At 68.1% G+C, this 9,184-nt stretch overlaps 4 protein-coding genes across 7 annotated transcripts; 2 read left to right on the top strand and 2 right to left on the bottom strand.

The window, feature by feature from the left end:
- Positions 1-230: 230 nt before the first annotated feature.
- MED19 (mediator complex subunit 19) lies at positions 231-2,036 on the bottom strand. Its single transcript, XM_055722230.1, has 5 exons — positions 1,694-2,036; positions 1,122-1,378; positions 938-1,034; positions 754-848; positions 231-597 (listed from the first exon to the last, which is right to left on the bottom strand). The coding sequence occupies exons 1-5, from the start codon at positions 2,019-2,021 to the stop codon at positions 529-531; spliced, it is 846 nt and encodes a 281-aa protein (XP_055578205.1). The 5' UTR covers positions 2,022-2,036; the 3' UTR covers positions 231-528.
- An 82-nt stretch (positions 2,037-2,118) lies between these two features.
- Positions 2,119-4,868, top strand: TMX2 (thioredoxin related transmembrane protein 2). Of its 2 annotated transcripts, XM_055722229.1 has the most exons (8): positions 2,123-2,349; positions 2,943-3,003; positions 3,165-3,278; positions 3,658-3,734; positions 3,808-3,914; positions 4,021-4,086; positions 4,207-4,336; positions 4,471-4,868. In XM_055722229.1, the coding sequence occupies exons 1-8, from the start codon at positions 2,161-2,163 to the stop codon at positions 4,615-4,617; spliced, it is 891 nt and encodes a 296-aa protein (XP_055578204.1). In that variant the 5' UTR covers positions 2,123-2,160; the 3' UTR covers positions 4,618-4,868. The 2 variants fall into 2 exon arrangements, with proteins under 2 accessions (XP_055578203.1, XP_055578204.1); XM_055722228.1 differs by having other exon boundaries at positions 2,119-2,349; positions 4,021-4,336.
- Positions 4,869-5,015: 147 nt separating this feature from the next.
- On the top strand, positions 5,016-6,488 carry SELENOH (selenoprotein H). 3 transcript variants are annotated; one of them, XM_055722233.1, is made up of 5 exons: positions 5,016-5,262; positions 5,448-5,627; positions 5,726-5,871; positions 5,948-6,061; positions 6,304-6,488. In XM_055722233.1, the coding sequence occupies exons 2-4, from the start codon at positions 5,485-5,487 to the stop codon at positions 6,046-6,048; spliced, it is 390 nt and encodes a 129-aa protein (XP_055578208.1). In that variant the 5' UTR covers positions 5,016-5,262; positions 5,448-5,484; the 3' UTR covers positions 6,049-6,061; positions 6,304-6,488. The 3 variants fall into 3 exon arrangements, with proteins under 3 accessions (XP_055578208.1, XP_055578209.1, XP_055578207.1); XM_055722234.1 differs by having other exon boundaries at positions 5,385-5,627; XM_055722232.1 differs by having other exon boundaries at positions 5,017-5,627.
- A 2-nt stretch (positions 6,489-6,490) lies between these two features.
- On the bottom strand, positions 6,491-8,290 carry BTBD18 (BTB domain containing 18). The gene is made up of 3 exons (XM_055722227.1): positions 8,077-8,290; positions 7,525-7,661; positions 6,491-7,415 (listed from the first exon to the last, which is right to left on the bottom strand). The coding sequence occupies exons 1-3, from the start codon at positions 8,202-8,204 to the stop codon at positions 6,613-6,615; spliced, it is 1,068 nt and encodes a 355-aa protein (XP_055578202.1). The 5' UTR covers positions 8,205-8,290; the 3' UTR covers positions 6,491-6,612.
- Between the last annotated feature and the right edge of the window lie 894 nt (positions 8,291-9,184).

Here is a 9,184-nt window from a genome sequence, read left to right as displayed (position 1 = left end):
CAGAGGAGCAGAGAGTCCCTCAACCCAGCCCAGCAGCCAGAGCCAAGGTCGGAGCCCGCCTCACCCTTGCTTGGGCAGGAGACGGGCTGGGAGCTCGGCCATGATACTCCATCCCAGGCCACAGCGTGTCAGGGCAGCGCAGATCCCGCATGCCCCATGGACACCCCCGGTCTCAGCTCCTCGCCTCGCCACAACGGCCAAGGGTTGCAGCAGCCACTGCCACCAGCCCCTCCTCAGAGCAGAGACTTTAATCAAAAGGTGACTAAAAAGGAGAGGCCCTGATGCACCGGGCTGTGTTGGTATAAAAGGCCAAGGTTGGCAACCTCAGTGCCAGCAGTCCGTGTCCCCTGGTCCCAGTTGGCAGCACGACACAAGTGGGGGGCTGTGGGGGTGTCCTCTCTGCCAGGGTGGGGGGACAGGCCAGCCCGTGCCCCCGTGCCGAGCGCCACAAGAGGGATGAGTCCCTCCCAGGTCAGTCAAGGCTGTTCCCGCCGGCTGGGGGATTCCCGGGGCGGCGCCGGCACGGCCTCACCGCAAGCTGCTGCTGCTGCTGGCCTGGGAGCCGCCCACCCCTGGGTGCTCCGGGCTGTGCCGGTTCTGCAGAGGAAGGACAGACAGGTATCCCGTGAGACCTCCTGCTTGACAGCAGCATCCCTGGGGAATGGCCGCGCGCTGGCTCCAGGCCCTGCGACTGCCAGACGGCCCCTAGGGTGGGCACAGGCTGGGTATCAGGCCGCGGCTCTCCCCACCCACCTTCTTTTTCTTCTTTTCTTTCTTCTTCCTCTTCCGTTCTGGATCCTCCTCTTTCTTCTTCTTTTTCTTCTTGTGATCGGAGTCTGAGGGGGTTTCTGGAGAAACAAGAGGGCTGGATGAGCTGGGCCTCCACGGGGCTGAAGGGAAGAGGGGACGGCTGCGGCGGTGAAGCGCAGCCCCATACCTGGGGGGACAGGATCCTGGGTGCGGCTCTGCTTGTGCTTGTGCTTGTTCTTTTTCTTGGGTGGCTGGATGTGCATCAGCCGGCACTGTTCAGGCAGCTGGGGAGAGGAGACCAGGGCTGGTCAGGCGGGGCCGGGCACCTCCTGCCCCAGGGGCCGCCCCCCAGCCCTCAGCCCCGGGCTCACCGGGCCAGCGTGGAGGCGGAAGCCCGTCAGCATGGTGCCAGTGAGGGGGGTGAAGGAGCTGCCACAGATGGGGGGCTTCTCGATGAGGGAGCGCAGGCTGCTGTTGTCGTGGGAGCCGGGCAGGTCGATCATGCCGGGCAGGTCGGGGAGGAAGTTGCTGAGCTTCTCCTTCACCTTCTTGCCGCAGAACTTGTTGTAGGCGTGCTCCAGGTTGTAGTGCGTGATCAGGTTGGTGCTGCCCGTCAGCTCCGTGGTGCCTGCGCCCGCCGCGGGGGGGGAGATGGGGTGGTGCTGCCGCCCAGCCAGGCCGCTCCATCCCACCGTCGGGGACCCCCCCGGCCCCGCCCCGGGACCCTCGCCCCAGCCCCACTTCCCCACTCGAGAACTAACAGCTTGCCCCCGCCCCCCCCCCCGCGCGCATTGGCCTGTCGCGCTGTCAGTTCACGCCTCCCTGTCCGCCACTCTCTCCTCTCATTGGCCGGTCGCGCGGCCAGTCACCACCGCGCCCCAGCTCCGCCGTGCCGATTGGCCGAGTGCGACGCCCGCCCCCGCCCCGCGGCCCCGCCCCGCACCTGGCAGCTCCCGCAGCAAGTAGAAGGGGCCGGCGGCGGCCTTGCGGGCCGCGTCTTCGCCCGGCGGCGGCGCAGCGGAGGCGGGAGCCGGAGCGGCCCCGGCGCCCGGCGCCTTGGCGGGCCCAAAGCCCAGGGCGGCGGCGGCGGCAGGCGGTGGCTCAGCCCCGCCGAACAGCGCCGAGAAGTTCTCCATCTTCCCGGCGTGCCCCGCGCGGGGCCGCCCCGCCGCGATTGGCCGAGCGCCCCTCAGGCCCCGCCCACTGCCCCCGTTGCTACGGGAGACTCCGCCCCAGCCTTCTGATTGGCCGCTTCTCTCCTCCCCCCTCATTGGCCCGCCGCCGTATGGGGAGCGCCGGGCAGCGCCGCTTGCTATTGGCCGGCGGGGCCGCAGGGCGTTCCGCCTCCCGCAGACGAGCGGGCCAATAGGAGCAGGGCGGCCGTGCGGCAGCTGCTGAGCAGAGGGCAAGATGGCGGTGCTGGCGCCGCTGCTGGCGCTGGTGTACTCGGTGCCGGGGCTGTGCCGCTGGCTGGCGCGGCCCTACTACCCGCTCTCCGCCCTGCTCGCCACCGCCTTCCTGCTCGTCCGCAAGGTCCCGCCGCTCTGCCAAGGGCTACCCTCCCAGCGGGAGGACGGCAACCCCTGCGACTTCGACTGGGTGAGGCGGCCCGGCCTGCCGCTGACCCGGGCCCGCTCTGAGCCCGAGCCCGCCCCCTCCCCGTGCTCCCCCCCCACCATGCCTGCGCCCTCTGTGCCCGCCCCGGTGTTCCCCGGGCGGGCCTGGCTCCCCTCCCACTCGTGCAGCCTGCCGGGCTTGACCTGGCTCTGCCACCCATCCCCGAGCCCCTGTGCCCGGCTGTCTGCTAGGGCTGCAGCCGGCCCAGCTGAGGGAGGGGGAAGCCCAGCAGCCGCTGTCATTGCTCTGCCGATGCTCTCCCACTGCTGAGGGCTCCTCAGGTGCTGGCAAGGGTGGGAGGCCGTGCCTGTTGTGGCAGGGGCAGCCTCCTCCTTGCTGTCTCCCTCTCAAGATCCAGAGGGGAAGGAGCTGCAGGAGGAGGCAGGGAGCTGGCAGAGAGCTGGGGCCAGCACGGCCTGGCACAGCCACTCATGCCAGTGCCAGGCTGGGCCAGGAGCAGCCTGACTATGGGAGGACAGTAGGGCTGTGGTTGGCACTGGTGGCCGCTCCCAGGCTCTGCTGTGGCTGCAGGGTCCCACGGGTGCCTCCTGCTCACACCATCTCTCCTGTCCCAGCGGGAGGTGGAGATCCTCATGTTCCTCAGCGCCATCGTGATGATGAAGAACCGACGCTCCAGTGAGTTGGGGCCTGTGCTGCGGGGTGGGGCTGCTTAAGGGACCTTCCCTGAGAAGCTGAGTGGATTGGGGTCTGGAGGACCAAATCTGGCCCTCCCTCAAGATCTGCCTTGTCTTCTGGGGGGATCTGGTCCCATCTTCTATCCCTCTTTCCTTCCACAGTCACTGTGGAGCAGCACATCGGGAACATTTTCATGTTCAGCAAAGTGGCAAATGCCATCCTCTTCTTCCGCCTCGACATCCGTATGGGCCTGCTCTACCTCACGCTCTGCATAGGTGAGATCTGCCAGGGGGAGCCCAGAGCACTGGAGGCAGCAGCAGTGCCTCCTTGGCATGGCTTGGCCTGCCCTCAGCACCAGCCGTCCCTACCTGTCCCCTGTGCCACCTGGCTGGATGAGCCAGAGCTCCCTCTTGCTGTGGGGTTGACCTTTGGCCTTTGTTGCTGGAGGGGGCTGCAGGTGTGAGGAGCTTCCGTGGGCTCGGGCTTGGGGGCAGCAGTGGGTGAGGCAGGGCTCAAGGAAGTCTGCCTGCCCCAGGGCTCACTCTGCCGTGGTTCCCCTGGGCTGCTCTGGGAAAGGAGGAGCTTCATCCCAAACCCATCCTGGGCCTTCCAGGCACTGGGGGGTGGGGGGGCTCAGGGCCGCTGTTGTTGCAGTGTTCCTGATGACGTGCAAGCCCCCCCTCTACATGGGCCCCGAGTACATCAAGTATTTCAGCGACAAGACTATAGATGTGAGTATCTCCTGAGGGGGGTGCTGGCGGGCTGTGCTTGTGTCCCCTGCTAAGCCCCACACCCCTGCTGCAGGAGGAGCTGGAGCGGGACAAGCGGGTGACCTGGATCGTCGAGTTCTTTGCCAACTGGTCCAGCGAGTGCCAGTCCTTCGCCCCCATCTTTGCTGACCTCTCTCTCAAGTGAGTGGCGCCTGCCGGGGGCCCTGGTGAGTTGTGGGGCCAGGGCTTGCACCCAGCCCTGCAGTCACCTGTGGCACTGGCAGCCATGTCCCTCCATCCGCCCCAGGTACAACTGCTCGGGGTTGCACTTCGGGAAGGTGGATGTCGGCCGGTACACGGACGTCAGCACCAGGTCTGGTGGGAAGACAGCCTGGGCGGTGGGGTCCGTGCTGGGGCAGAGTCCATGGGAGCCCCCAGCCCCCTGCTGCAGCTGCCAGAGGGTCACCATCAGCCTCTCCCCCTCCCACCGCAGGTACAAGGTCAGCACCTCACCCCTCACAAAGCAGCTGCCCACCCTCATCCTCTTCCAGGGTGGGACAGAGACCATGCGCCGGCCACAGATCGACAAGAAGGGTCGGGCTGTCTCCTGGACCTTCTCTGAGGTGGGTGGGATGTTTCAGCCCGCTGCCCACCCCCCACCCCAGGGCAGGATGGGGATTGGCAGCCAGCCTGTGACCTGGGAAGGGTAGGGGCTGCGGGGGTCCCCGGGGGTGCCAACACTGTCTCTGGGCCGCAGGAAAACGTGATCCGGGAGTTCAACCTCAACGAGCTTTACCAGAAAGCCAAGAAGCAGTCGAAGCCGCGGGAGGAGGGGCCCGAGGAGCCCTCTGTTCAACAGGCGGCTGCCAGGCACCCCGACGGGGAGACCAAGAAGGACAAGTAGAAGCTGCCCTGTGTCCATCACCCATCGTCGCGTCACCGTCACCCCGGTGGCACCGGCCCCGCAGGGCTTGCCCGCCCGCTCGGCCCTGCCTGCGGCCTGCTCCGTGGGGCGTGTCCTGGCCCTGTCCCGGGAGAGCGGGGAAGCCCCGCTGGGCAGGACCCCGGTGCAGGCGGGGACGGGCACTAGCACAGACCCCGCCTTCGGTTAACGCTCATCCTCATCGCTGACAATAAACGCTCCGTGTCCGTGTCCGTGTCCGTGTCCGTGTCCGTGGAGGGGCCGGGGCTGAGCGCTGGGGGCGGGGCTTCGGGCGGCGCGCGGCTGGGCTGTGCGCGCTGGTTGGCTGCCGCGCCTGCGCCGGCAGCACGGCGGGAAGGGGCACGCGGGCGGAACCACTGCCCCTGCCGGGGAGGGGGAGGCGGAGGTAACAGCGGGCCGGCCCGGCCCTTCGCCGTTGCCCCGGGAAGGGTCAGATGGTCCCGCGGAGGCGGGCGGGGGGAGGATGGGGGTGCCTTCCCGGTTCCCGCGGGCTCCGGGTGCCGTTCAGCGGTGATAGCCTCCTGCCGCCCCCCGCCGCCCCCCTCCTGCGGCTCACCTTAGGGCACAGCCCGGCGCAGCGCCCCAGTCCGGCACGCGGCGCGGCAGGTAGGAGGCGCGGGTTCGGTTCCTCCCCTCCCCCCCCCCCCTCACGGCGGGGTTTCTGGGGACACCGCATCACCCTACGTGGCGGGACCCCGGTGGGCGCCCCCCTTTCACCCCCCCCTCAGTGGGTGCCCCGGTCTCGTTCCCCCTGCGGAGCCTCGTCACTGCTTCCCCCCCGCGCCCCGCAGCGGGCGCCCCGCAGCGCGGCCCCGGGCTCTCCGCAGGATGGCTTCCCGCGGCAGGAAGCGCGGGGCCCGGCAGCCGCCGGCCGAGGCACTGGAGCAGGCTGCAGCCCCGCAGAAGCGGCTGCGCGCCCAGGACGAGGGCAGCCCGGGGGTCACGGGCCCCCGCGTCGTCATCGAGCACTGGTGAGCCAGGCGGGGTGCCCTCGCGGGGTGCCGACCCACCCCCGGGGTGCGGAGCCCCTTCCCCAGGTGCTGACCCCCCTGCCCTGTGCTCCCCCCAGCAAGAGCTGACGGGTGTTCGGGCGCACGGCGGCGGCGGTGAGTGAGGCCCTGCGCGGGGCCGTAGCCCACCTCCCCGTGGACATCAACCCCCGGCAGCCGCGCAGGAACAGCTTCGAGGTGTCCCTGGTGAAGGAGGATGGCAGCAGTGAGTGCCAGGGCCGGGGGTGGGGGGGCGGAGGGACCCCTGGCACCCCTGACCTGTCCCCCCTTGCCCTCCCCAGCCGTGGAGCTGTGGAGTGGCATCAAGAAGGGGCCGCCGCGCAAGCTGAAGTTCCCCCAGCCGGAGGCCGTGGTGGAAGCCCTGAAGAGCAGCTTGGCATAGAGGTGGCAGCCAGGTGCGTGGGGACAGGAGAGGGACAGGATGGGATGGGGGACAGAGGCGGGATGGGGACAAAGATGAGATGGGATGGAGACAGGCATGGGATGGGAACAGGGACGGGACATGATGGGGACAGGGGCAGGATGGGACTGCGATGGGATGGGATGGAGACGGGGATGGGACAGGGAGAAGAGTGGGACAGGATGGGGACAAGGATGGGATGAGAACAGGAACCACGCACCACCACCCTCCCCACAGCCAAGCCGGCACTGGCACCTGCGGTGTGAGCATCTATGAAGAGGCGAGATGAAGTGGGGCACACCCGAAAGCCCCAGTCCCGTCTCCGATGCTGCAGCTCTGCCGCAAGCAGCCACTGCCGGAGCCCCTGCATCCCCCTGCGTCCCCCCCAAATTCCCCAATAAAGCTTGGCAGCCCACAGCGAAGCTCCACCAGTGCTAACACTTTATTTCAACGCCATGTAGCCCGGGGCTGCTGCAGCCTCTGGGCCTGGGGTGAGGGCAGCTCTGCCACATTGCCCTGAGGGCAGGCAGCAGCACCAGCCCCCCCCTAGGTGAGGACATCCACCTCCTCATCTGACTCGGATGAGGGACAGGGCCAGACACAGACAGTGCTGGGGGGCAGGCATGGCTCCACTGTCCCTACATCCACCTCCTCCTCATCGGAGTCCCCCAGGGGGTCCCCCAGAGGCACCGCTTGCCTGCAGCCCTGCTGGGGTGGGGGAGGCACCTGGCCCTGCTTCCTCCAGGCCCGCCGTGGGGGAGAGTGCCCACCTGCTTGCCCCAGTGCACCTGCGTGCAGGGGTGGCTGCGGTTCCGTCAGCCCCTTGTCACTCACTGCCACCGTGCTGGGCACGGTGGGGGGCTGCCTCTCCTGCACCACCTCCCAGCACCCCCAGCTCTCCACCTTTCGCAGTTTCATCCGCCCCACGGAGCTGGGCTGCACGGTCCCCTGAGTGCGTGGCCCCTCACACGGGGGGACGGCATTGACCCTGGGCTCAGCCCTGTGACCCACTGTCACGGGGGAGACATGCTGGGGGGCACGCAGGCAGGAGCGATTGAGCTGCCGCTGGGGTCCCAGCCTGACCAGGCGTCCCTCCCGGAGCTCCAGGGACTCGAGCTCAGTGACACGAAGGTGGCGGGCAGCTGCCAGCACCTCCTGCACCTCCTCCTGTGTGGCCTCCAGCTCAGCGGTGTAGAGGAAGTGCACCAGCTTGCGCAGTGCCCCGATCTTCAGCCCCCCCAGCTCCAGCACCACCCTGCAACCCTGGGGGGGCAGCTTCTGGCCCAGCTGCTCCATGAAGAAGGGGCTGCAGACGGAGAGGACGCAGCAGTGGGCCACCACTGCCTCGCCTGCAAAGCCAACAGTGCAGTGGCCGTCACCACCCCAAAGCCCTGGCTGCCCTTCCTGGAGGTTGCGGCTCCTGGCCCCCCAGTTCCCTGAGCCATGCTGCCTGCTCACCTTCAGCCTGCAGGACTGCATCGCAGAAAACATCCCCTCGCTGCTGCTGCTGGTGGAGCTGCTGGAAGGCTTTGCGGAGCAGGCGGGTGCTGCGGTAGAGCAGCCTCGGGGTGGCTGATGGAGAGCCCATGGGCACCCTGTGGGGACAGCGCAGAGCTGGGGACCCGGGACCAGCACTCACCATCCCCGTAGTGGACTGGCCAGAATGGTTTGGGACCAGGATGTAGTGGGGCCTGCAGAGGAGCATGGGCGGAGGCATGTTTTGCAGCGCCCGTGCAGCTGTGCAACAGTCAGCACTGCTGCACCATCACCCTGCAATGCCTGCACACAGCACCGGGCAGCCTGTGCACCCATGCAGTGCCCGTGTGGCACCCCACGGGCCCGGGCACCGGCCACGTGTAGCCACCGGACCGGGAAACCCCCGGGGTTCCGCTGGTCCGCCAGGGGGCGCCACCCGCGGCGCTCCGCCGGGGGGAACCCGGTGGGCGGGGGTTTGGGCCCTCGCCCCCCTTCCCCCCGCTGTGGGCGGGCAGCCCCGGGCCCGCCGCGAACCTGCCGCCGAGGAGGGTCTGCCGAGGAGGGTCGGCCACTCGTGGTCCCCTGCCGCCCAGCACGTGCGTGCCTCGCGCCCAACGTCTGGCGTGGCCTCGCCGCTCGCCCCGCCCAGCGGCAGCCTCCATTGGCCCACCCGGCAGCCAATCGCGCCCCGCCAGCCAATGGGGCTAGCGGCAGGAAGGGCGTGAGGGCGGGACCGGGCGGGGAGGGGCGGTGTGCCGCTATGGCAGGGCCGGCATCGCGGGGCTGCGGCCTGCACGCCCGGGAGCCTAGCAGAGCCCTCCCCCCCCCCCCCCCCCCGCCGCACTCCTGCTGTGACCCTGGCCATCCCCCTTAGCCCTCCTCTGTGCCGGCCGGAAGCCTGGCAGAGAAGGCTCATGGCCTACTGCAACATGGCGTTCAGCTCAGGCCTTTGCTGCAGGCAGCCCCTGGGCTTTGGAGCATGTGAGGTGGCAGGCCACAGGCCCGACACCGACCCACAGGCCCGACACCGTGCTGTGGGCACAACACCGTGCCACAGGCTGCCCCACGCCCTCCCGCCACCACCCTGCAGGGCAGGGGCGTGGGCATCAGCCTGGCCCGTCCAGCCTTCACCCTTGCTCTGCAGGCCCACAGGCAAGGCTGCCAGGCCACAACGCGAGGTGGGAGCGCCATGCTGCTCATGGTCGCTGGCGCTGTGGCACTGAAGCATGCAGGATAAGTGACTGGGGAGCGTGCTGTCTGCAAAGCAGCTCTTCTGGCAATGCGGTGCTGGGGTTGGTCAGCTCAGAGCCCTGCGCCGGGCCTTGTTTCAGGTTTTCAAAATCTACTGTGGCCCTGTGTGTGAGAAATGGTGTTTTCGCGGCTCGCTGACGCCTTTTGGGAGGAGTGGGGCATACACACAGCAGGCTTCTGAAGGGGAAGATTGATAGTGGGTGCTTGGGAAGCTGTCCTTCATGCAAACGATGCTGCCTACTTAGTTTGAAAGTATTTTGTCATTTTATAAAGCATCCATTGTAAAAACATCTGCGTCAGTCACTTCACACACACGAACAACAATTATAATAATCCCAGCCTGATTGCCTGGAGATACTAGCTGTTCTTAAAAACAACCAAAGTGGGTGGA

The sequence above is a fragment of the Falco cherrug genome, chromosome 10 (assembly GCF_023634085.1).
Source record: "Falco cherrug isolate bFalChe1 chromosome 10, bFalChe1.pri, whole genome shotgun sequence".
Lineage (NCBI taxonomy): Eukaryota > Metazoa > Chordata > Aves > Falconiformes > Falconidae > Falco > Falco cherrug.
The sequence above is the reverse complement of the archived record's forward strand: the minus strand, read 5'-3'. Positions and strand labels throughout refer to the sequence as shown.